We start from the raw sequence: 26,670 nt of genomic DNA, 5'->3' as shown, positions 1-26,670 counted from the left end.
AAAAAAAAGAAATATTATATATGGAAAGATACACAAATCTTAAGCTCAATGAATTTTCAGTCCATTTCCCATAGATTGTTAGTCAAATGCAAGTCTTTCTCCATCTTCATCTGACTCCCTGTATCCGTTTTCCCTAATTTTGTTCCCCTTAATCATTGTTGCAGGTTGAGTTGTGTTCCTCCAAAAAGCTATGCTGAGTCCTCACCCCAGTAACTCAGAAAATGACTATATTTGGAAAGAGGCTCTATGTAGATCAAGTTCAGATGAGGTCGCAGGGATGGCTTATCCAATGTGACTGGTGTGCTAACAAAAAGGGGAAATTTGGAGACAGAAGGAAGACGATGTGAAGACTGCCATGCAATGATGTTGTCAAAGACAAGAGTGACAGGTCTACAAGCCAAAGAATGCCAAGTATTACAGAGAATCTCCAGAATTTAGGAAGAGGTAAGGATGGATTCTCCCTTAGAGCCATCAGAGGAAACATGGCCCTGCAAGCACCTTGATTTCAGACTTCCAGCCTCCAGACTGTGAGACAATAAACTTCTGTCATTTAAAGCCACCAGTCTGTGGTACATAGTTACGGCAGCTACAAGAAACAAATGTAAGTACTAACATGGCATATGTTATACTTACTACATACTTCAAACTTACTTTATACTGTAAATATTTATTTCACCTGATTTCCCCACCAGACTGTAAGTTCCATGGGGGACTGTAGTTCCTTTTGCTGTCGTGTCCCAGGGCCTACAACAGTGTGTGGCATTGAGTGGGCACATTAATATTACCTGCAGAGAAGACCCCTACAGGTTAGAAAACTTGACATATACACGACGGGGGAGAGGGCTATTCTTAGTCTCAAATAACAGAAAACATGACTCATGGTAGTTTGAGCAAATACAAATTTATTTATTTTACATAAAAGCCCAGCAGTCCAGGGCTGCGGCAGCCCTGGATGTCCTGAGGACACATGCTCCACCCAGCTCTGGTGCTCACTACTGCCCCCATGGTCACAGGGGGCTTTTGCACCTCTGGGGATCACCCCCACTGTCCAGCAGGAGGAGGATGGGCAAACAGCCACGCCAGCTGCCATCTGGCGCTTTTTACCGAGAGTCTCCTCGGCAGGCACAGTTCTCACAGAGCCACCCTAGCTAAGAAGCTGGAGAATTTAGCTAAACATCTGGCCTTCCAGCCATGAAACAGGAGGAAGACGAGGGAGCGGTATCTGGAGCACTTGATTCAGCAGCGCTGTGGCTTGTGTGGAAGAATGAATGTCAGGAAATGTTTTGACAACTGGCTATACATAGTGGGAAAACCAGATCCCTACATCATACTCCACACAAAAGTCAATTCCATGGAGATTATAAACTGAGTCTGAACAAAATTTTCAGACTTTTGGGGGAAAAATATTTGGAAAAGATTAGTAATTGACATTAAAATATAGACAGTAAATCATATGACATTAGAAAATCAAAAGACACACAGGCTGAGAGGTAATCCGCAAAAGCACATACCTGAAGATCCCATGAGAATGGGCATGTAACCACAAGAAAAAGGTGAGGGGCAAAAAAATTACACCACCATGGACGGATCCTTGAGGATACAAAAATCCTCAACCTGATTAGCTGAGAAATGCAAATTAAAACTTTTATACCTATCAGATCATCAATAAGTAAACATTGATAATATCACGTGCTAAGAAATGGGCAGGGGGAATCTCAGTCACCAAGGTGGGAGCAGAATGAATACAACCCACAAGACCAATCTGACAACCAGTAAGACTGGAATGTACATAAGTTACAAGTAAGTTACAACCCGGCAGTTCCTCACACTTGTGCATGGATGGAGATGGGCTCCAGAACATTTAGAGCAGCATTTTAAGAGCAAAAACCTGGAAACCATCCAAACATCCAGCAATGGCCAAATGGAGAAACTGGAGTCCACTCATGCCACATCTTGAGCCACATCTAATGCAAAGATTCACAAACAGTGCTGAATTTTAAGAGCTGAGGAATACGTCTGTGTACCATTTGTAATTTTTTAGAATGCAAAACACTACTATGCGTTTAGGGATACATACCTCTACAGTAACATTTTTAAGAAACATAAAATCAGGGGCACCTGGGTGGCTCAGTTGGTTGAGCATTGGACTTCAGCTCAGGTCATGATCTCACAGTTCATGAGTTCAAGCCCCATATTGGGCTCACTGTTGTCAGCTTCAGATCCTCTGTCCCCCTCTCTCACTGTCCCTTCCCCACTTGCACTCTCTCTCTCAAAAATAAATTTAACATTAAAGAAAGAAAGAAACATAAAAAAATCAGAATCCGCAGCAATCACCTCCAAGAGGGGGGGCACCTATTTTGGGCAGGGGACAAAGAAGGATGCAAATGCGTCAGCCACGTTTCATTTCTCATGCTGTACAACAGGTACAGGGATATACATTTATATCTAACTTCTATATGATGAAATAACTCTGTTTTTAAACTCATGTGACAGGGCACCTAGGTGGCTCAGTCGGTTGAGCATCCGACTTTGGCTTGGGTCATGATTGTAGTTTATGAGTTTGAGCCCCACAGTGGGCTCACTGTGCTGAAGCTGCTGTCAGGGTGGAGTCTGACTTGGATCCTCTGTCCCCCTTTCCTGCCCCTCACCCCCCTCAAAAATAAACATTTAAAAATAATAAATGCATGTGGCAAAAATGTAGATTACAGTAGCGTGAACCCACATATATGAAAAAGCAGATGTGAGAACACAAATCTAACCTTCTAGGAAAGCACCTCCAGGTTTGAACTTTGAAAGGGATGCAAACAAGCCGCTGACCGCCAAGAAGAGACCAGGACCACTTCAAGATCAGCCTTCAAATCACTAGTCTACACCTGCCACTTCTCAAGCCTATATGCTCATCTGAACCACCCAACGTGGTTGTTTTCAAACTGCCCCTGCCCACACCCCACCTACTTCTTAAACCCAAACTGTAGAGCACAGAGGACTGAGTTTCATTCTCCAGATGTCTCCAACATGCAGCCAAAGGCAAGAGCCATACAGGACAGGATGCCAATTTGCCTAATAATTCAGGAATTCAGGGAAGGCCAAGATAGGGCCAAAATTAAAGGCCAAATATGGCGAGTGTAGTGCAGATTATGGTGGTTGTAGCAGCCACAGAGAGTTCCAGATTCCAGGCCTCAGTCATTCATGTCAGTACAGACACGGCACTCACCAAGGAAGAAGATGCTCAGTGAGTCAGGAGCCACCCAGCCTAGCAGATTTTTCATGTCCAAGTGGGTTAAGTGTTGTGGAGAGAAATGAGTTAATACGTGTCAACTGCTCAGAACCACGCCTGGGATATATAGTAAGCACTCAAAGTTAGCTACTTTTCAAGTAAAGAAATTGTTCTGGGGAAAGTGCTCAATAAAATATTTCTTTCAATAAGGAAGATCATGTTTTCTCTTACAGCTTCATGAACAGGCTCCCAGCCCCATGAGAAGAAAACACAGCTCAGAATTCTCTGTCACTGTGAATTTATAAACAATCTCTTGACATCTCACCTGCCAAAAGACGGGTCCTATGTGTACACAGGACACATCGAGAGGGATAAGAGACCATGAACAGATCAATGAAGAGCTCAGGGGAGTGAGGGTGAAAGATTGACAGGAATATATGTTCTTACTCTTTACATCTACTTCTATCCACTTTTTATAAGAATCTCATCAAGAATGTTAATTATAAGAAGCCTGGTTACAACAGGGAGACAGGGTTGCTCTTGTTTTTAAAATGGAGAGTTGGGGCGCCTGGGTGGCTCAGATGGTTGAGCATCCAACTTCTGCTCAGGTCATGGTCTCACAGTCTGTGGGTTCGAACCCTGTGTCAGGCCCTGTGCTGACAGCTCAGAGACAGGAGTCTGTTTCGGCTTCTGGGTCTCCCTCTCTCTCTGCCCCTCCCCCAAATAAACATAAAAAAAAAATTTTTTTTTTTTAAAAGATGGAGACTCAAATGTCATTTAAGTGGAAGATGCTGGGGGCACCTGGGTGGCTCAGTTGGTTGGGCATCCGACTTCGGCACAGGTCATGATCTCACAGTCCGTGAGTTTGAGCCCCGCACTGGGCTCTGTGCTGACAGCTCAGAGCCAGGAGTCTGTTTTGGATTCTGTGTCTTCCTCGCTCTCTACTCCTCCCCCGCTCAAGCTCTCTCTCTCTCTCTCAAAAATAAATAAAACATTAAAAAAAAAAAGTGCAAGATGCTGAAGATGGCTCCGGAATGGATGGGGACACACTGTTCCATGGCGGGGTCAGGAGCACCGAAGAACAGTCTGGAGAGCAGAGGCAGGCCATGGCCAGGACAGACAGACCCAAGAAAGCTGCCAGATGATGGTACTTTCCTTTTAGCTGCCGGCTTTCTTCCACTCCCTGTGCCATCTTTCTCCCCTCGAGGTACCACAAAGGGAATACCATTACCGACCCCAACCTGTCCTTCTGTACCTACAAATCCCTTCCAGATCTTCCTGAAGCCCCCCTTAGCCCGAGTGCCCTAGAGTTCGCTTGCACTGGTCCCACCCTCTGTGTGGGACCTTCCCCTGCCCAGAGTGAGAGGCTCAGAGAACGTGGAAGATGGCACAAGGCCCCATCCCCATGACCTCAAATGCTATGTGACACTGGGCAAGTTTCGCTTGACCTCCCAGAGCTGTGCTTCCCCATCTGGGAACAGGGAGCACAGCACTTGCCTCCTGGGGCTGTGTGGCAAGGCCGAGGGGAGGAGGCTGAGAGCTGTAAAGCACTGGCCACCTGGAAGTTACTTGAAGGAAAAGAAAAGCAAGCCCCTTAGGACAGTCAACACAGCTGAGGTTGGTTATTTCACTTTATTTAGCAAACGGTCACACTCTGAGCCCCACCAAATTGCTCCTCCAGCCTCACTCGAGGCTCTGCCTTGGGAAGAAGCTCAGAGGGTGACCAGAAAGGCCCAGGTTCCCCAGTCAGCCTCCTTTTCCACCAACACACACCACACAGAACAAAATCACTGCTTGCATCGTCAGACACCCACCACAATGTGGTTGGGGGGCCCTCCAGTGTTCAAGAGCCACCTGCCAGGGCCCAGCTCCAGGCACAGACTCCTCCCTGCTCCTGAGATGGGTGAGGACCTCTGCCCCAGGTGTGGGGATGCCAAACCCTATTCCCCAGCCCTGCAGCTTATCCCTGCTGGGCAAGAAGCAAAATGTACGAAAATACTTTAATTATTTCTTTGAAATGGTTAAGAAATAAGGTCGTCTTGTTTTTCTTTTACAATCTCAGTAAAAAAAAGTTCACATTAGTGCCGGGGCCCAAAACCAGGCCTTCCCCAGAGCAGAGCGCCGGCCACTCAGTAGAATCGCTTGTTCCGCTCCTGCCGCTTCTGAAACACTACGGCCCCCACCACGGCGCACACGATGATGCCCAGGAGCGCACAGAGCAGCAGCAGGAACACCCGCCACCCCGTTAGGGGCCCGCTGCGGAAGTTTCCCGTCGGGTCATCCACATTGTCTGGGGGAGAAGAGAGGGGGAGCTGAAGTGGTAAAGTGGAGAGAGAGGTCAGGCGGGCTCCCGGGAGACAGGGAGTCCAACAGGACTGAGCAGAGCAATAGGCCGCAGCCAGCCCTGTGTCCTGCTCACAGCTATACCAGAGAGGGGCGGAGGAATGGACACAGGAATAATCCCACTGGGACTGAGGTTCCCAGGGAGCAAGGCCTCAGGTGTCTTCTCTGAAAGGGGCTGGTGAAAACCGAATTCCTGGCCTCCCCAGGAGAGCCTGAGTCAGCACAAGGCAAGCCCAAGACCTGCGTTCACAAGCCCCACCCTGGCCCCATGCAGTCAGTGGTCCAAGATCCTGACCTAGAGAGACACAGCCCTGGCCGAAAGCGGCCCTGACTTACACCTGGATGTATTCCATGGTCCCTAGGGGGGGAATCTCCCAGGCCCTCCATCCCCTGTCCTTCTTCTCCAGCCACACCACTTCTCTGCTTGCTAACATCAAGAATTCTACCAGAAACAAGGCCCTGACACATGAGATATTCTCCTGGAATCCCAACTACCCTGGGATGGGGAGCTCATAATCTCACTTTTAGAGAAGGCTGAGAGCAGGAACAGACTTTGTCAAGTTCACTAGTCTGTGGGTGAAGGGACAGGAATCTGGACTCAAGTCCTCCTGCCCTGTGCAGCCTCGGCCCTGTTCCTGCCACTCGGCCTCCCTCTGGAGCCACAGCCCTAGCCCTCCACTCCTCACTGTGGAGGAGGCCTGCAATGCCAGGCAGGAGCCAAGCTACGTCATCCTTTCCCACACAACCTAACCAGGGCAGGCCTGCTGACGTGGTCTCACCACCAGCCTCTGTTTTCCTCTGCCCCCTTCTCTGCCTCAGTCACTAGACTAAGCCCTAGGACGGCACCTAGCCCATGGCTAGGCAGTGAATGAAAGCTCTGGAACCATCTGCTAAAGCAGCAAATGGATCAACAGGTCTGCAAATGAGTTAAGCCCTGCCTGGCCAACCTTATTGGGTTGCTGGGTAGGTCAGAGCAGAGGAATTCTCTGAAAGCCCTCAGCCAGAAACTCTCCAATCAAAGGTTGCAAAAACAGTGGGTACACGGCAGGATTTGTTTAGCCCCTGAGATATTTGTAAGCAATATGAATCTTAAAAAAGTGAGAGGTCACATTAAGTGCTGGGTTCCACTCTGGCTCACACTCTACATGGTGACCTTGGGCTAGGCTGAGAGGCTCCTCAGTGCCCCCATCCTGGCCCATAGGCAAACTTCAGGGTTCTTGGATGTCTACACACATAGGAGTTTCACTTCAACCAGAACTCTTGCTCTGTGAGGAGAGACTGGTGGCTAATTAGCACCATGGAAAGAGTCCAGGCTTTGGGGCTTTGCAAAAACTCAAAGTTGATTCTTGTCTTTACTTCTTTCTAGCTGAGGAAACCTGGAAGACCAGTTGCCCTGGCTAGTGGCAGCACCTACTTCCCAGGCCATTCACTGAGACCACACACATGTTGTATCAGAATGCCCTGCATGCCACCTATACCAACAAACTGGCCCCTCTGGCTTTACTGGCCATTAACCCCGCACTAAGCACCAGCCGAAATAGGCACCAGGTGCTCACAAATCTACTCATTAGCACTAGCTGCTGATTCAAGACCCCAAGCCACAATCACAACTGGACCAAGCAAGAGCAAATAGACCATACACACTCAGCCAAGCCAGCCCCACTGCAACCCCATACCAGGCCACCCAGGCCCAGGTGGGCCTTGCATACATACCTTTGGGCGACTTGAGGAAATTGACACTGGGCTCAATCTTGGTCCAGTCAATGTTCTCTTCATCAGGTGTATGTTCTACCATCAGCTGGAACAGTTTCATGGAGATGATGTCATGATTGTCTGTAGGATCAAGAGTTAGCTTAGAAGGAGCATGGAGACTGCCTTAGGGCCCATGGCCTTCCCCAGAGAAAAGCTGCTGCTCCAGTCCCTCAGAGTGGCAAGGTCCCACAGGGAGAATTCTGCTCCTGCCTAGTGAGGGGTCTGTTTTCTTCCCAGTGACCCCCAGCAGGTATTCCAGGAGCTAGAATACCTCTAGAACTCAACATTAACAAACCTGGGAGGAGGCAGGACAGAAAAAAAGCATGGATTTTCCAGTCAAAATCACCTGGGTCTAAATCCTGAGGCAGTTTCCTTGTTTGTAAATCCAGGTTATAATATCCATCTTGCCTGGTAATCATGGCAAGAAAATGAGAAAGTACACACAAAGCAGAGACAGATTGCCCAGCAGATAGTATGTACCAGAAAAGGACCTGCAAGTTATTCTACAGCCAATTGAGAAGTCTGATCTTCCCGAGGGGCAGGCAGGCAGCTGCCAGGTGCTCCCATCAGAGACCCAAGTTCAGAATGCAGATGAACGACTCAGCAACCAGCTGAGGGCGAGGCTCTAATACCTGGGCAGTGATTGTCCCAGAAAACACTAGAGAAAGGCTCAGGTATGGGCAGAAGAGAACTTCTGCTTGACAGTAAGTGACCACCCCATTTGTGAGATGGAGAGGTTGAGATCAGAGCCAAGACAGGGGTCCTGGTCCCTTGATTCCAGCATCAGTTCAGCTAACCTACTGGAACCTGAGGAAAAGCCTCATTTCAAGAGGAAATCTGTGGAAACCGGAAAAGGGACAGCCTAAAGAGCAAGGACCTGGCAACTGGGTCAGGCAGAGCCAAGTGGTATCTCAGAGCCCAGCACACACAGCCCCGGAGGCGCAGGGACAAGTCCTGACTCTGAAGTTCGACCAGAGTTTCCACCCAAGCTCTGCCCTTCCTAGGTGTGAACGTGGGGAAATCCCTTCAACTCTCAAATTCCCAATGGTCTCAGATGTATAAAAGGGAAAAGAGGGGTGCCTGGGTGGCTCCGTCAGTTAAGCGTCCAACTTCGGCTCAGGTCATGATCTCATGGTTTGTGAGTTTGATCCCTGCATTGCGCTCTCTGCTGTCAGCGCAGAGCCTGCTTCAGATCCCCTGTCTCCCTGTCTCCCTCTCTCTCTCTGCCCCCCCCCCCCCCGTGCGTGTACTCGCTCTCCCAGAATAAACAAACAAAAAAAGAATTAAAAGGGAAAAGAGACCACTACATCATGTGACTCCCCATGAGACGCCTGCTGCAGAGGACGGCATTCCCAACTCTCTGATTAATGGTCAGGCACTACTGTGTAGATAGTCAATTTCCAACACTCTTTATTGGGCCTCTCCAAATACCCTTAGAGAGCATTCACCTGCCACAGATCTGGCTTTGTTTCCAGAACCTTCTCCTGACATATGCTGATATACTACCCAATGAAATTCCAGATAACCTGAGATGAAGGACTATGACACAAGACTGACATCCAGCTGGTAACTAATTACCAAGTAATCAACGAGCAAGTAATGATTACCTAAAGCTGGGTAACAGGGGCAAAGGGACTTATTAGACTATCCACACGAAAAATTTTAAAACCCCAAAGCAACGGACTCTCTAGGAACCTCGACATTTCAAGGGTGAAGGGGAGGCTCTCAGAAACGTCTATCCTGAGGATAAATAAGCCCTTTGTCTGGTCCTATACGTTGCTTCCCACTTCTGGTCAGCAAGAGCTGACCCTGGGCTTGGTGCCAGCCCTCTGAGGACCCTGATGCCTTCTGAGAACCATGGCCAAGGGTCACTATAAAGTGTCACCCAGGCCTGGTGGCCCAGCGAGGCTTGCATAGGCTAGCAGCATCCCAATGCATACAGACACACTGTGGGCCAAAGAAGATAAGAGCCCTGACTTTATGAAGCTTACAATTCAGTTAAGCATACCTAGAAAATGAAATAAATTACATGGTAGATTCCAAGATGGTTAAATGCTATGAAGAAAAATAAAGCCAAGAAAGGTGGTAAGGAGTGCATAGGAGACTGGGGTATGTGGGAATCAGGGAAGGCCCCAGTGAGGAAGTGACATCTGAGCAAGACCTGAAGGAGGTAAGAATGAGGCACAGGTAAAAAGGCCAAAGCAGGAGGGCGCTGGTGTATCTGAAGAAGAGCTGAGAGTGATGTAAAGGAGCAGGAAGCCATGAGTCACGGCTGATGCGGTAGGGGAGGCATGGCACACAGGGCCCAGCAACCGCTACTGGGACAGACAGGGGCCTTGACTCTGCAGAAGACGAGAGGAGTGGCAAGACCTCATTTGAGCTTTAATGGAATCGTTCTGACTGAACTGGGAGAGACTGCTGGGGAACTGGTGTGGAAGGAGGGGACCACATGGGAGGCTCCTGCAGTTGTCCAAGAGAGTGAAGATGATGGCCTGGACCTGCCAAGTAGTAAGAGAGGAAAAGTAGTCTGCTGCCCTGAGAAGACAAACCCAGCAAGACTCACCAAAGGATAAGAGGTGGCATATGAGAGAAAAAATAGAGACCACAGTGGCACCAAGTCTTGGACTGAGCAACTAGAGTAACAGAGGTGCCATTTATGTCTTGGTGGCAAGATGTGGGCTTCAGCTATTGGCATGTGAAGGCTGAAATGCCTGTTGGGTATCCAGGCAGAGATGCTGAGCAGGCTGTTGGGTGACACAGGTCTGGAAAGGTCTGGAAAGGTCTGGGCTGGTGATGGAAATGTGGGACCCTGTAGCATACTCAGCCCCCTAGCTGCAGAGGGGAAGACTGCTGAGGGAGTGCTCACGGAATAAAGCCCCAAGAGTGACAACATTCCCAGATGCTAGAAAGTAGAGGAAGAAACCCAGGTGTGTGTGGAACCAAAGGAAAGAAGTTTAAGAAGGAAAGCTATCAACTATGTCACAAGCTCCCGACAGACCAGGGAAGGTCAAGACTGAGACTTAATGCCTCCCTCGGCCCAGATGCTCACCAGACAGGTCTCCGGTGCCAGCCGAGGCTCCAAAGTAGTAGCCAGTGGGCAGGCGCACTCCCGTGATGTCGATGCAATTCTTCCACTCGTTCTTGTCCTCTAGGTCGGTCATCACCTGCAGCCAGCCAGCAAGTCAAGTACGTGCCAGGTCCAAGCCCGCCCATCAACTTAAGCCTCCACGGAACTGGCACAGGCATAACCTGCCCCCATCCTGCCTGCTCACCGTCAGACGGCCACGGGAGTAGCGAACAGCCAGGAAGGTATCATGATCGCGGTTGCGGAAGTCAGCCGTGCAGCCTGCCAGCTCAGTCCAGCGGCCATCCTTGCTATGGTCGTAGGACAGGGAGCCATTGTTCACCATCACCGAGATGTACGGGAACACACGCTGAGACCAAGACACCAGTTACTCTATGGCCAGCCCATCCTGTGGGAGGCACTGGGGTAGCCCGCCACCCTGATCCCTGGAGGCCCCTTTTGTGCTGAGACCAGAGAGAAGTCTTGGTTCCCACCCCCCCGCCAACTGCCCAGTCCTTCCTGTCCTGTCTGAGGGAGAGAGCAGAGGCATACCTCTGTGGTCTCATCATTGGGATATGTGTCCAAGAAGATGGCTAGGCCATGGAAGTTGTCTTTGCTTCCAAACACAGGCCCTGGAATTAGAAGGAGATGCTTTCGTAATGGGAGATATTGGAGTTGTCCCCTGGGTACCTGAAGGACAAAGTATTGCCAGTATGGGTGGGGGAAAGGGAGGCTGATTTGTGGTCATTCGCCCAGGAAAGAGAAGGGATCTTTAAGGCAGGAGGAGGTGCAGGGGTACAGCAGAGAGGACTCAAAGTTTGAAACCGTTAACTGTTGAGGGGTCAGTACCTGGACATGTGCTCTGACATGTCAGGTGACAAGGGGGCAGAAAGGACTCCTACAGAAGAAAGGAAACCCCATCCTCTGCCCAAGGGTCAGCAACTTTCTGTCAAAGGCCAGACAAGAAACATTAGGCTTTGTAGCCACATATGGCCTCAGTCACAGTCTTCCTTGTTTTTGCTTTTTTAAAAACAGTAGAATGGTAAAATCCATTCTTAGCTGGTGTACAACACCAGGCCACAATGGGGTTTAGAGTTGAGCTGTAGGATCCAGCTATCCCTCTTCACAAAGGGACACTCCCTAGAGCAGACTCGAGGTCCCAGGTTTCCTCAAAGAGGAGCTCCAGTGCCCTAACCTGGGCAGAATGCCCCCACCTATACAAGCACCTCCCTACCTGGCACAAGGCGGTCCCGGGTATACCACAAGGCAATGCCATCTCCATGGAGATTCTTCTTCCCTGAACCGTGGACTTTGAAGTGGACATGCATCTCCCAGTCCTTGAGGAAGCAAGGCTGGAGAGAAAGCAGAGAGAGCTACTTCAGAGCTCCCTGGGCCTTCTTGCCAAACAGAGGTGACCCATACAGGCCCATCTCCTCCACAGAGACTGGACACTCCTCGAAAGAGGGGCAGGTAGCAGGGTCACAAGTGCCACTAACCAACAGACCACCTCAGCATTCTCAGCAGGAAGAGAGGGGGGTGCTGGGCCTCCCAGGTGGGAAGGAGGGAGGTCACACAGTGTCCCAAGCTGTCTGAGGCCCAGACTCTGCCCACTCTGGCCCAGTCTTCTCTTGAGCCTGGCCACAGGTTCTCACACTGATTCACCTTCCTCAACACCAGCCAAACCCATCAGCCCTGTTTCCTTTCCATCTCCACTGCTCCTGCCCCAAAATCTTCTGGAACTAACCCTATTGGAGCCACATATTTTACAAAAAGAAAACCCATTCAGAGACAAAATAACTTGTCCACAGCAGGTATGGATGGTCTTGACTCACATTCAGATCTGTCTTAGAAACTTGTATTGTGTCTTATATATCTCCCATGGCCTTCACGCCTTTAACACAAAGGGCAGCAATTCTTTTCTGGTCTTCCATCCCCACTGTCTTTCCCTTCTAACCAACCTTCTGGATGACTCCAAACCCCAAGTTCTTGGCCAGCATACCTCCTGCCTCTTGCAGGCCCAGCCGAACTTCAGTGTGATGACAGTGCCAGGGCTGGGGGGCTGGAAAGGTCATGCTCTGGGGTCTCTGGACAACTGTGATACGAAAGAAGGCAGATACACCCAGGCATTCAGGAACATCAGGTGCAGAGCTGGACACCGTCCACAATAAGGGAAACAGCCTGGCCTCATCCACTAGAAAGTTCCTCATGAAAACTAAGGTGTTGACAAATACTTTAACAGGAACCCACTTGGAGGAAGTCTGCAGTTGGGTACATGAGCAAGTATTTAAACAAAGGCCCAGGGGCACCTGGGTGGCTCAGTCAGTTAAGTGTCTGACTTCAGCTCAGGTCATGATCTTGCAGTTCTTGAGTTCAAGTCCCACATCAGGCTCTGTGCTGACAGCTCAGAACCTGGATCATGCTTCAGATTCTGTGTCTCCCTCTTTCTCTTTCCCTACTCTGCGTTCACACGCTCTCTAAAATAAATATTTAAAAAAATTAAAATAAAGGCCCATCAGAAGGCAAACTAGAACAAGATGTTGTTGACTTATCCAATTGGCAACTATTAAAGAGATCATTAATACCAGTGTAGATGAGGATGGAAAGAAACACATGTTCTCAATCAATGGGATTATTGATACTCCCATCTTCTGGGGGTCAATCTGGTTGCTGCAGGTTTTTAACAGACTCAAGACAGATCCATAAGCCTTTACACCTGAAGATACCAAAGATACTAAGCAAAAGAAACTAAGTTGCAAAAGTGCTTTTAAAAAAAATTAGTAGGAGCGCCTGGGTGGCTCAGTCAGTTGAGTGCCCGACTTCAGCTCAGGTCATGATCTCACAATCCATGAGTTCGAGCCCTGTGTCAGGCTCTGTGCTGATAGCTCAGAGCCTGGAGCCTGCTTCAGATTCTGTGTCTCCCTCTCTCTCTCTGCCCCCCCCCCCCCCCCACTCATGCTCTCTCTCTGTCTCAAAAATAAATAAAAACATTAAAATTTTTTTTTATAAATATTAGTATATATAGAGAAAAAAACTAAAAGAACATGAACCAATATTAACGATAGCTGACTTTGGTAGGGGAACTACAAGAAATGTTTACTTTCTATGTTTGAATTTTGTATAATGAACATAATTTAAAAAATCAAAAATAAAAGGGGCGCCTGGGTGGCTCAGTCGGTTGGGCTTCCGACTTCGGCTCAGGTCACGATCTCACGGTCCGTGAGTTCGAGCCCCGCGTCGGGCTCTGGGCTGATGGCTCAGAGCCTGGAGCCTGCTTCCGATTCTGTGTCTCCCTCTCTCTCTGCCCCTCCCCAGTTCATGCTGTGTCTCTCTCTGTCTCAAAAATAAATAAAACGTTAAAAAAAAAAAAAAAATTTAAAAAATCAAAAATAAAAGATCAAAAACAAAAAACTTTAAGGGGACCTGGCTGGCTCAGTTAGTAGAGCACAGGACTCTTAATCTCGGGATCACTGGGCATAATGCTCACTTAATTTTAAAAGATGTTTAAAAAAATTAAAATAAAAAACTGAGAAACTTTACATCCCACCATGGGTGATGTGGCTTGTGCGTTCACTGATTCATCAGTGTACAGTTTCAGTCAGCTGTGGGCATCAAAAACCAAGGCGATGAGACCCAGCTCCAGCCCCTAAGAATGCAGAGCTGGTGGACACCCAACAACAGCTTCCAAGTAGTGTGAAATCTTAGCCTTCCCAGCTCTTGGCCAGTTGTGGCTCTGGGGAATCTGCAGATTCTACAGGGGACAACTGAGAGGTGAGGAGACAGATAGATGGACAAAGACTCTGCCCCAAGGCCTACTGAGGGAGTGGAAGGCCTGGTGAACCAAGCTTGCTTTGGGCTGGAACCGCAAAGACAGCAACCCAAAAACAAAAGTGAATGAGGAAAGGCCCTCCCAGGGGCAGTAGCTCAGCTTGAGCCCTCTCAATCCCTGAAAAGTACATTAAAGTGACTCACCCAGGCCTCAAATTTTTCAACAAGCCATATTACAAATACAGTATCTGGCATACAATAAACAACCAGGCACATAAAAAGACAAGTTATCAACAAGGCCAGAAAAGAGGGAGAAAACAGGCTGATGGGAATTCCAGATACTGGACTTTCAAATAACTAGTTTACTATAATCAAGGGGATAAATATAAGATTGAGAATTTCAAAAAATAAAAAATTTTATATATATATTTTTAATGTTTATTTATTTTGACGGGGGGGAGGGGGAGAGAGAGAGAACGAGCAGGGAAGGGTCTGAGAGAGGAGACAGAATCCCAAGCAGGCTCCATGCCACCAGTGCACAATGCAAGGCTTGATCTCATGAACCAAGAGATCATGACCTGAGCTAAAACCAAGAATGAGACACTTTGACTGGGCCACCCAGGTGTCCTAAAAATAACTGGGAAAAAAAGGAAAAAAAAAAAAAAAAAAAAAATCACACTACCAAAAAAAAAAAAAAAAAAAAAAAACCAAAACAAAAAGAAACAGTCCGAGAACTAAAAAAAACACAGTAACTGAAATTAACAATGTAATGGACAGGTAGATTAAAAACAGATGAAGAGAGAATCTGTGATCTCAAGGCCAGAGAGGTTAAAAAAAAAAAAAAATGTAGGATGAAGCAGAGAGAATGAATGGTAGATACAAAATTGTCAGTAAGATAGAGTGAAAAACTCTAAGATACATAAACTGGAGTTTCAGAATGAGAAGTGAGAGAACAGGGCAAAGGAATATTTAAAGCGATGTCCAAGCACTTACTAAAACTGATTCACAGACATTTCACCACAAATCTTAAATCTTACAAACCAAAGAAGACAAATTAAAAAGAAAACCAGGGGCACCTGAGTGGCTTAGTCAGTTAAGCAACCGACTTCCGCTCCGGTCATGATCTCATGGTTCGTGGGTTTGAGCCCCGCACTGGGTCTGCACTGACAGTGTGGAGACTACTTAGAATTCTCTCTCTCTCCCTCTTTCTCTCTGCCCCTCTCCTGCTTGCACATTCTCTCCCTTCTCTCAAAAATAAATAAACTTAAAAAAAAAAAAGAAAACCACATCTAGGCACAAAAAGGAAGGGAGGGAGTCAGTTAAGCATCCGACTCTTCATTTCAGCTTAGGTTATGATCTTATGGTTCATGGGATTGAGCTCCACATGGGGCTCTGAGCTGGCAACATGCCGCCTGCTTGGGATTCTCTCTCCCTCTCTCTCTGCGTGCACTCTTCCCCCCACCCCTCTCTCTCAAATAAACATTTTTAGAAATAAGTGAATAAGGGGCTCAGATGGTTAAGTATCTGACTTTGGCTCAGGTCATGATCTCACAGTTTTGTGAGTTCAAGCCCTGCGTCGAGCTCTGTGCTGACAGCTCAGAGCCTGGGGCCCGCTTCAGATTCTGTGTCTCCCTCTCTCTCTGCCCCTGCCCCACTTGCACTGTCTCTCAAAAATGAATAGATATTTTTAAATTTTTAAATAATAAAATGAACACAGGATTCTATGCTTAGCAAATGCATCCTTCAAGAATGAAGATAAAATTAAGACATTTTCAGATAAAGACTTTTTAAAAAGAGACATTTTTATTTATTTAGTTTAGTTTACTTATCTGAGAGAGGGAGAGTGCAAGCAGGGGTGGGGGGGAGAGAAAGAGAGAGAGGGAGGGAGGAAAAAAATATGAATCCCAAGCAGGCTCCTTGCTGGCAGGGCTCAAACTCACAAACCACGAGACCATGACCTGAGCCAAAGTTGGACACTTAACCAACTGAGCCACCCAGACGCCCCCAAAAAGAGCCGTTTTTAGATAAACAAAAACATTAAAACTGTCTTTCATTCATCAGAGAGAAAGAAAATTATCCAGATGTAAAGTCAGAGATTCAGGAAGGAACAAAGAACAAAAAAACCCAGTAAATATGCGGGTAAAAATCTAAATAAATATTTGCATGAAACAATGTTTTAAAATAAAATTAAAATAAATGACAACAATGGGGTAAATAAAGTTAAAGTATTCTAAGATCCTTGCATTGTCCAGGAAGAAAGTACACATTATCGTTAGACTTTGGTAAAATATGGCTGTGTTTTAAACTCGAGTAATCATTGAAAAATTGGGAAGCAAGCAAAGAACTTTCGAGCTAGCAGAAGAGTAAAAATGGAATAAAAATTAACCAACTCAAAAGAAGACCAGAGAGAAAAATGAACAGAGAATGAGCAGTACAAATAGAAAGTAAATAAAAAAATAATAACTTAAAATTGTTTTAATTTTTTAAATAAAAATAATAGGAAGGTGGATTAAAGCAAAACACATCAGTAATTTTACTAAATGTGAACTACATTCTGATAAGGGTACATAAGATCTCCCTGTATTATTTCTTACAACTGCATGTAAATTTACAATTATCTCAAAAAGTTTAATTTTAAAACTAAATAAAGGGTAAAAGCCTTAAACTCAAGAGCTAAAACCATAAACCTCTTAGAAGAAAACACAGGGAAAATCTTCACAACACTGGATTTAGCAAGATTTCTTGGATAGGACACAAAAGCACAGACGACAACAACAAAATAAAGTGAATTTCATCAAAATTAAAAATTCTTGGGGCACCTGTGTGGCTCAGTCGGTTAAGCATCTGACTGGCTCAGGTCATGATTTCACAGTTAAGAGTTCAAGTCCTGAATCAGGCTCTCTGCTTCAGCGCAAAGCCCACTTAGAATCCTGTCTCCCTCTCTCTGCCCTCTCCTGCTCACACTTTCTCCCTCTCTCCCAAAAATAAACAAACAACAACAAAAATTCTTGCACATCAAAAACATCAAGATAATAAAAAGACAACCACGAAATGGAATAAAATATTTCCAAATCATGTAACTGGGAAGGGATTAATGTCTCCAGAATATAGAGAACTCCTAAAGTTAAAAACAATTTAAAAATGAACAAAAGACTTGACATTTTTCCAAAAAGAAGATAAACAGCAAATAAGCACATGAAAGAATGCTCAACGTCATTAGTTATTAGAGAAATGCAAATCAAAACTACAAGATATCCCCTCACACTCATTAGGATAGATGGCTATCATAAAAAAAAAAAAAAAAACAAAAAAAACAAACACAGAAAAAGTGTTGGCAAGGATGTGGAGAAACTGGAACCTTTACGCACTGCTGGTGGGAATGTAAAATGGTGTAGCTACTGTGGAAAACAGTTTGATTGTCCTCAAAAAGTTGAATATAGAATTACCATAGGACCCAGCAATTCCACTTCCTAGGTGGGGAGAAGAAAAAAAAAAAAAGGCAAGGACTCAGACACTCATACACACCCGTGTTCTTGACAGCATTATTCACAATAGCCAAAAGGTGGAAACAACCCAAGTGTTCATCAACAAATACATGAATTAACAAAATGTGTACCCACACAGAAGAATATTGCTCAGCCATAAAAAGGAATGAAGTACTGACACAGGCTACAACATGGACAAACTGTGAAGACATTATGCTAAATTAATAAGCCAAACACAGACAAATACTCTATGATTTCATTAAATGAGGTCCCTAAAAGAGTAAAATTCAGACAGAAAGAACAATATTGGTTACCAGGGGCTCTGGGGAGCAGGAAATGGAGAGTCACTGTTGAATGAGTACAGAGTTTCAGTCTGGGAAGATAGGAAAATTCTGGAGATGGACGGCGGTGATGGTTGCACAACAAGGTGAATGAACTGCCACTGAACTGGACACTTAAAATGGTTAAGATGGTAAATTTTATATTATGGACATTTACTGTAATAAAAAATGTTTCCCCAATTTTCTTTTACACGTGCAGCTACATAAATACGATAATCAAATTAATTTTTTATAGATAGCCATTATATTCCTTTTAATGTTTATTTTCGTGAGAGAGAGAGAGAGGAAGAGAGAGAGCACGCGCACGAGCGAGTCCACACATGAGAAGGGGAGGGGCAGAAAGAGGGAGACAGAGGATCCTAAGTGGGCTCTGCATTGACAGCAGACAGCCTAATGCAGGGCTCAAACCCACGAGCCATGAGATCCCTACCTGAGCCAAGATCAGACACTCAACTGACTGAGCCACCCAGGCACCTCACCATTACATTTTTAAACACCGTTTAAATGCCAAGGAACATCTTACTGAAGAGAACGGTTTCATAAATTAAATGATTTAAAAGTGGGGGAAAAAGGTTAAAATGGTAAATGGTGTTATGTGTATTTTACCACAAAAATAAACCAACAACCCCTCAAAAGACTAATCATATATGGAGTTTACAAGAAAACAACTCTAAGTCATAAAGAAATGGAAAAAAGGAAAAGGACAGGAAAAGATACAGCATGCAAACACTAACCGAAAGCAAGCTTGTGTAGCTATATCAATAACAAAATTTAAAAAGGGACATTTTAATAACAAAAACACTTCTTAATAAAAGATGCCCTTTACCAGGAAAATTTTGGCCTCAAAAATATGTAAAGCAGAAACTAACAAATTACAAAAGTAAAAACAAATCCACAGAGAAATTTTAACATACCTCTCTTAGTAATCGATAAAAACAAGCAAAAACATCAGGAAGAATACAGATATTTGAACCCAATCAGTAAATTTAACTAAGGACCAAACAGCACACTGTACTCAACGACCTGAGAATCCACATTCTTTGCAGACACACACAGGAAATCTTCCAGAAACCAGACCATTTGCAAGACTCAACAGACCTCCAAGAAATGAAATAACAGATTGCATTCCTTGACCATGGTGAAACCAAACTAGATATTAACAACAACTTAATTTTCTAATAACTAGAAAAGCCCTTATATATTTGAAAAAAGTTTTTTAACTATCTCACCTCCACAAAAGTTAGCCCAGAAACCAGATTTCAAACGGTCTCTTTGGTGCCCAGTTTTCTGTACCTGAGAACAATGCACTGAGCTAAGACCCCAAGCTGGTGCAAGGTGTGCCTCCAAGCAGAAGGGCAACTGAGAACAGGGATATGAGAAAGGAACACCTACCCTCCTGCCCCTGGTACGTTCATAGGGAGAGGAGTTTCAGGAAAGAGTACACACAGAAGTTGAAACCTGGAAACTGATTCCTACAGGACTATCTGGGCCTTAGAAAATCTTTGCACGTGGCAGATTGAAGACTGTAGATCAGTGGAGGGAAATACCAAAATAGAGACAATATAAAGCCTCTGAAGGATTTTAAGCAGGTGCAGGTGAAGTACCAGCTGGAACGGATTTAGAAGCTGATTTTGGAAGGAGGACTAGACAGCCAGCCATGGTTTTCCACCCTAGCTGCACAGCTGAGCCAGCTGGGGAGCTCAGAAATCTTAATGCCCTGACCCTCCCCCGAGCCAATTAAATCAGAATCATGTGGCAATCATAGAACATTTTACACTTAGTGGTTTCACGTCCTTGCAACTAGTGGAAGGTAGAGCTAATCCAATAGTTAACTGATACATCATCATTTTTTTTTTTTTAAAAGGTGTTTGTAAACTCAGTTTTTTGTTTTGTTTTTTTTTTTTAATTTTTTTTTTCAACATTTTTATTTATTTTTGGGACAGAGAGAGACAGAGCATGAACGGGGGAGGGGCAGAGAGAGAGGGAGACACAGAATCGGAAACAGGCTCCAGGCTCCGAGCCATCAGCCCAGAGCCTGACGCGGGGCTCGAACTCACGGACCGCGAGATCGTGACCTGGCTGAAGTCGGACGCTTAACCGACTGCGCCACCCAGGCGCCCCATGATACATCATCATTTTGATGAAAGATCACTACATGATTTTGAGTTTATAAACCAACAGAAGTTTAAAATATTGAGTGTCCCTGCTATAACAAAACTCCCTGCATCTCCATCTACTATTTAAGTAAACACAGATTCTCAGCATTCACACCTATAAAAACAAAAAGTAGAAGTGGTGCTGAGGCCTGTCTCATTCTGACAATAATACCCATCCAGACAGGGACTGGGGGGACAACAGCTTATTGAGATGCATTTCAATAAATTTTTACTTTTACAATAATTATCTCAAAATAGTGTAATGAATTTATTTTGACCAACTGTGTATCAATAATAATTGTAACACCCCCCCATATTAAAACTTAGTTTCAAGGTCCCAACAAAGTTAAAATGTTTTTTTTCTAATTTATTTTTATTTTAGAGAGAGAGAGAATGGAGGAGAGGGGCAGGGAGAAAGAGAGAGAGAATCTTAAGCAGGCCGCATGCTCTACACAGAGCCCGACGCAGCACTGTATCCCAAAACTCTAGGATCAAGGCCTGAGCTGAAACAGAGTGTCAGATGCTCAACCGAATGAGCCACCCAGGCGCCCCCAAAGTTAAAAGGTTTAAATTATTATACTTATTTTAGTTACAGAGAATAGAACAAGCTAATCAAGAAGAAATTTTCAAGCATTAAATACATGGCATAGGATAAAATTGTGTAGGATGAGATGAAAACACACATTGAATTAAAAAAACTGATGTATAATTCAGGCTGATTCACAGTGTTTAAAACACACAATGGATACCAAATTGAAATATTTAGATTCCACTGAACATACTGAAGAGTACCAAACAGCTTTATTTTAAAATGGCAATATTTAAATATGCTAGAAACTACATCCTTTGCAAATATTCAAACTTACAATAATTTGGGATATGAACTTTTAAAAAGCACAAGAGGATATATACTTTCAGACAGTACATCAGCCAAAAAAGGTCAACCACCACCTCTGCAGCCTCCACACAAGGCTCCTCAAGATGGGGCCCAATCAGCCCCTTGGGCATCCCCCTATGTCCTGTGCTCCAGTCAGTCTTGAGACTTCACCTTGGGACCACTCCATGGTCTGGACCTCGCCACTGAAACAGCACAGCTGTGTTTTTCTCTTTGCTCAGAGAACAGCAGGTGCTTAGGAGTGTTTGCTAATTCAGTCCCTCTCCCAGGTGGGGCCACGCAACAAAGAAAAGTCCAGAAACCAGCTCTCCAGCCCAGTAAAGGAAGAGGTGGTTCTTGGGAAGCACTAGGCAGAAAATTCTAAGACTTCCAAGCAATTTCTTTCAAGATTTACAGGAAACATTCCAACCTTTTAAGAATATCTGCAGGGCCAAATAGGAAAGGCCCTAGAACTGAATGGGGATGTGGGGGAAGAATAGTTACATTCCAGACTAAAAATCTGATGTAGTGTAGAATCCTCTCAGCCCTGTGACATTGCCACACCACTGACAATGCCAACCAATAGTTATATATACAACCATAATTAAGTTACTTGTAGCTGAACCAATTTCTAATGGTTCTAGCCCTATTTGTACCTTCCTTAAAAAATAAAAAATTTAATGCTATACTGAACTCACTTCCATAAAAAATGTAACACTACAGTATAATTTTTTAAAATTATCTGGAAGCCCTAAGACAGAATAATGTGACAGAATGTGACTTGGGGAGATAAAGTAGTTAATGAAATACTGAGTGGGTGGCACTCAAGCTGAGACACACCAGATGAGAAAGAACCAGGCAGGCATGAAGAGCCAGAAGGCAATGTGCCCAGACAGAGAGAACAACAAGTGCAAAGATCCTGAGGCAAGAAAGCAGCCAGAGAGGCTGGAACAAAATTACTAGAACGAATGGAGACACCAGGGGCCAGACTGTATAGACATAATGCTTGTTTATCCCTTGATGAGAGACCCCAGGCTCTGAGGATCAGAGTGAAAGCTGAAGAAAGTAAACCAAATGTCCCTAGCAAAGGAGAGGAGGAGTGGAAGAGACAGGCAGATGAGGCAACACAAGGACGGTGCAGTCTCCCAGAACTTAATGAGGAAGCCACTCAGAATGGACCAAAGAACAGGGTGGAGAAAACTAGGACAATGGCCAACAGCTTAAGCCATGGGAAGAGTTGGAATCAGGTAGGCTGGGGCAGGGGCAGCATCCGCCCCAAGCTGTGACCCAGCCCAAAATTATTCCCCTTTCACCCCTTTCCTGACCTCGACCTCCTCAGTGTGGAGTCTGTGTAGCGACTTATCTTGGCCACTGGTTATGTATGACATGCCAGTGATACTCGAGGTTCCCTAACCTCTAAAGCAAAAGTCACAGAAATTAAAACTGCCTACAAGTCCAGCTCCTCTATGCCACTGATGACAAGATCATCAATGAAACACTGGGGAAATGGATGGAGTCTGCAAGTATTTCTAAGGGATTCCTCCACCGTACAGGGGTAGGGGGGGGTCAAGTGTAGCAAGTGAATTGCTGGGCTTAGATATCAGACAGATCAGAATTTAAATGTTTATACCATTCGCTGTGTTAGCTCTGCATAAAGCCACAATAGCCAACTATTTCAAACAGCCTGTTTGAGAATTAAATACAATAAGGCATCATAAGGCTAGTGCCTAACACACAGAAACCACCCAATAAAGATGTTCATTCCATTTATCCCACTGTTGAGGGTTCAATTCAGACAGCCAGAGAGTTCCGTGTTTACTAGCTACGTGACTTTGAGAAAGGTACTTTCAACTCTAAGCCTCAGCGTAGTCAGTAAAATGGAAATAACATCACTTACTTCACAAGGCTTTTGAAGAAACTAAATGAGAAAGGTGGAAAGTGTCAGGTGCAGTTCCTGACACGTAGTAGCTTCAGTAGTCATTACCTGTTAATGTCACCACTGATGAGCGTTACCAAGATGAGGAAGACCGGAGCGGGAGAGAAAGGTGCCAAGCAAACCTTCGAACTAAGCTCAGGTCTGGGTGCTGCAGAGACTGGGAGTAGTGGCTTACTTAAGGGTATACCTAACCTCCTGGGAGCCACTCACCTGGTGGTTCCAGATAGAGCCCTCTTTGCTGCGCTCATCAGGGGTCAAACGCACGTACTGGCTCGTGAGTATAGTGCTGCCTTGGAAATCCCAGAGGGGCATGGAGCTGGAACCGACCCCTGTGGGCAGAGACGGACAGAGACAGGTGCGTAAGAAGCCATTCCAGGACTGGCCTTGCCAAAGACAGGAAACCCACAAAGCTGCTTTGCTCAGGAGAAAGGAACTCCCTTGTCCAACCCTGTCCAGCCTCGCCCTCACCCAGCGCCCATTCCCGCCCCAGGCCTCACCTTGGTAGGGCTTGATAAGCGAATGCTCCCGCTTGAGGTGTTCACTGTTGCCGTCAGTTATATCTGCAACAACCGGCCCCAGCAACAGAAAAAGAAGTAGAGGTGTAGTGGGGCCAGGGCCAGGGCCGGGAAGCCCAGGCCTCCCCGGGCACCGCCGGCCCCAGCCCCAGCGCCAAATCCAGCCTTCCGCCGCCATTCTCCGTTCCTCTCTGCCACTTCCGCCCTGGGACTTCCGCCTTCCTGGTGTCCCATCTAATGGCCTCCGGCCGGAAACCCTCCAAACCTAGTGTCACCGGGCAGTTAAAAAAGCAAGGCCTCGCAGCCGGAGGGAAGGCGGCTTTATTTACCGACCAGCTCCCCCAGCCTGGTCGAGTGCTGTTACATCTCCTTAGCGGCTGCGAGGAACCTGTCGGCCAGCTTCGGCAATGGGTTCTTATGAGCGACAAGAGCTGCAACCAATCATTGAACAGCACGTTAAGCTTGTGAGCCAACGAGGAACAGAGGGATGGTTTGAGTCAGGGGAAGAGCGAGGGTCCTCTGCGAAGCGAGGCGTGCTGGGACTTGTAGTTTTTTGGGTCTTTCGCGCAGGCTGGAGAGACGAAGACTAAAACGATCCTGTCAACCTGCCGGTAATCGAGTCTGGACTAACGTTTCTCAGAATTGAAGGCGGAAGCCTGAACTCCAACTCCTGTGCTCCCTCGGACTCACTGGATGGCCCTAGATAGTTTTCTTTAGCCGTCTGTGGCCCCACCGCTCCCCAGCATCCCGCCTTTGGAAAAATAGAGGGTGTACACAGTCCCAGCTCCTAATACCCAATCGAGTTTACGCAGTAGGAGCAGACCGAAATCCTGTCCGGGACCCCAGTGATAGTTGGGACCCATCTGGATCCAAACCATGTTAGTGCCCATCTGCTGCAGCTGGAAGCAGCAGCCCTTAAAGGTTGAGGAAAGCTGGCTGTGGGCCAGAGGTCAAAAACTCCTGGCCTACAGCCGGATAAGGCTCTGTTTTACCTGCTCATGCTATTTCAATACATGATTCAAATATCGATATTTTTGGTTTGGTTTGGGTTTTGTGGGGGTTTGGGGGGGGGGGGGAGAGGAAGAGAATTGAGTGGGGGAGGGGCAGGGAGCAAGAGAGAATCTTAAGCAGCCTCCACACCCAGCGTGGAGCCCTACTGGGGGGGGGGGGGGGGGGGGGGGCTCTATGACCCTGGGATCATGACCTAAGCCAAAATCAAGCGACCGACACCCAACCAGCTGAGCCACCCAGGCGCCCCTCAATATTTTTATCTACTTTTTATTAAAAAAAATTTTTTTAACATTTATTTTTGAGAGACAGAGAGAGGCAGAGCGTGAGCAGAGGAGGGGCAGAGAGAGAGACACACACAGAATCTGAAGCAGGCACCAGGCTCTGAGCCGTAAGCACAGAACCTGATGCGGGGCTCCAACTCACCAACCACGAGATCATGACCTGACCTGAAATCGGACACTTAACCAGTTGAGCCACCCAGGTGCCCAATATATTTTTTTTAACGTTTATTTATTTTTGAGAGAGACAGAATGCGAGTGGGTTAGGGGCAGAGAGGGAGACACAGAATCCAAAGCAGGCTCCAGGCTTTGAGCTGTCAGCACAGAGCCCTTCGCGGGGCTCGAACTCAGGAGCTGTGAGATCATGACCTGAGCCGAAGTCGGACGCTCAACCGACTGAGCCACCCAGCCGCCCCAATCCCCTCAATATTTTTAAACTGAGAGACTTAAATTCATATTAGAAATCCAAATTTCTAGTTTTTCAGGAAAATCTGAAGATCCAACCACACTAGGCCCATGAGGCCCCACAAAAGCTTTCCTGTGCTGAGCTAGCCTCCCCACTGGCCACTAATTTATAGTACCTCTGGCCCTCTAGACATATGAATTAATGACCGCTGTTACAGATCAGAGGGGAGGTGGGGATCCCTTGTTGGTTGCTCCTTTATTTAAAGAAGCTGTCCCTTGCGGCACCTGGGTGGCTCAATCAGTTAAGCAGCTGACTCCTGGTTAATAAAGAAGCTGCCCTTTGGGATGAATGAATTTATCAGGGTTAAGTGCTGAGACATCTTTTCTGGATCACATATTTTTAATAAGCTTACTATTAAAGTAATACGCTCATATACGTAATACAAAAATAAAATACAACAAAAGTTCCCTGCCACTCCCCTCCCTAGGGGTATTCCCTTCCAGAAATTATATCTATACAAACAAGAATATGTATGTTCCACTAGACCTCTAGGAAGGGTGGGATTTTTGTCAGCTATGGCCACTTCTGCTGCATCCCCAGCATCTACAGCAGTGCTTGGCACAAAGGAGGTGATTAATAATTAGTAAAAATATGAATATTTGTTCTAAAATCTGGAATTGGATCATGAAGAATGAGAAGAAGTTTACCAGCAAAAGGAAAGGCATTCTTAGCAGAGGGAACAGGAGATGCAAAGGCCCTGAAGGATTCCCCAGGGGCATATGGGATGAAAGCAGTTCAGAATGGCTGAGGAGAGGTGGGGGAGGGTATAGCTAAGGCCAGAACTTGAAAGGCCTTCAATTTCCCAACTAAGGAACATGGCTTTTTTCCAGAAAGCACTGGGATGGTTTTAAGCATGGGAGGGGCCAACATGGTTTTCTCTGACTATGGTGAAGAGAAAAGATTGGAGGGGCATAGCAGGTGGGGAGACTGAATAGAAGGTTATTATGGCCAAATGAGAGACAACAAGGCCTGAGCCCAGGAAGCCTCCAGAGGGAAGGGGGATCAGATATTAAAAATTGATCTGCTGTGGGAAGCCAAGGAGAGATAAGCTGAGAACAGTGTTCTGTGGCCTGGAGGTACCCCACTGCTCTTGTGGAGTGGAGAAAATTAGATAAGGACTAAGAGATGGGAAGTTCTGGGTTGGCTGGGGTCCCTGAGGTAAAGATGTGGTCAAAGGTAAAATTGGCATCCATAGTTCAGAAGTGGGCAGAGGAGAAGATGACCTTAGCAGGGGTCAGAGACTGTAAATGGGCCTTTCAGGGAGGAAGATGAGGTCTTGGCACCTGGGCTTGTGATGGCCCAGGAGCAGCTCCTGGCACCCAAGCACACTTATTCACAACAGTCTCTGACTTGATGTGTAACCTTGGGGAACTCATTTGTCTCCAAGTCTCAATTTCCTTATCTGTAAAATGTAAATAAATGAGCACCACTCACAAAGAGGTTGTGAGGAACAAATGAAGTTGGGAG

General features: G+C 46.1%; 1 protein-coding gene and 1 long non-coding RNA gene across 2 annotated transcripts; one reads left to right on the top strand and one right to left on the bottom strand.

The window, feature by feature from the left end:
* Window positions 1–4,830: 4,830 nt before the first annotated feature.
* On the bottom strand, window positions 4,831–23,812 carry LMAN2 (lectin, mannose binding 2). Its single transcript, XM_042945618.1, has 8 exons — window positions 23,431–23,812; window positions 23,144–23,262; window positions 11,611–11,728; window positions 10,929–11,008; window positions 10,585–10,746; window positions 10,362–10,476; window positions 7,274–7,393; window positions 4,831–5,507 (listed from the first exon to the last, which is right to left on the bottom strand). The coding sequence occupies exons 1-8, from the start codon at window positions 23,624–23,626 to the stop codon at window positions 5,347–5,349; spliced, it is 1,071 nt and encodes a 356-aa protein (XP_042801552.1). The 5' UTR covers window positions 23,627–23,812; the 3' UTR covers window positions 4,831–5,346.
* Window positions 23,813–23,828: 16 nt separating this feature from the next.
* Window positions 23,829–24,479, top strand: LOC122224167. The gene is made up of 2 exons (XR_006204671.1): window positions 23,829–23,912; window positions 24,019–24,479. It is a non-coding gene; the product is annotated as an uncharacterized LOC122224167 (long non-coding RNA).
* Window positions 24,480–26,670: the final 2,191 nt, after the last annotated feature.

The sequence above is a fragment of the Panthera leo genome, chromosome A1, assembly GCF_018350215.1.
Source record: "Panthera leo isolate Ple1 chromosome A1, P.leo_Ple1_pat1.1, whole genome shotgun sequence".
NCBI classification, from domain to species: domain Eukaryota; kingdom Metazoa; phylum Chordata; class Mammalia; order Carnivora; family Felidae; genus Panthera; species Panthera leo.
Note: the sequence above shows the minus strand (reverse complement) of the source record. Positions and strands in the feature narration are given on the sequence as shown.

Coding starts and splice junctions, on each gene's coding strand:
- LMAN2 (XM_042945618.1), bottom strand. CDS start 23,626: ATGGCGGCGGAAGGCTGGATTTGGCGCTGGGGCTGGGGCCGGCGGTGC. Junction 11,729..23,143: donor GCTCTATCTGGAACCACCAG/GTGAGTGGCTCC, acceptor CTTTCTCTCCAG/CCTTGCTTCCTCAAGGACTG. Junction 10,477..10,584: donor ACTCCCGTGGCCGTCTGACG/GTGAGCAGGCAG, acceptor GGCTGGCTGCAG/GTGATGACCGACCTAGAGGA.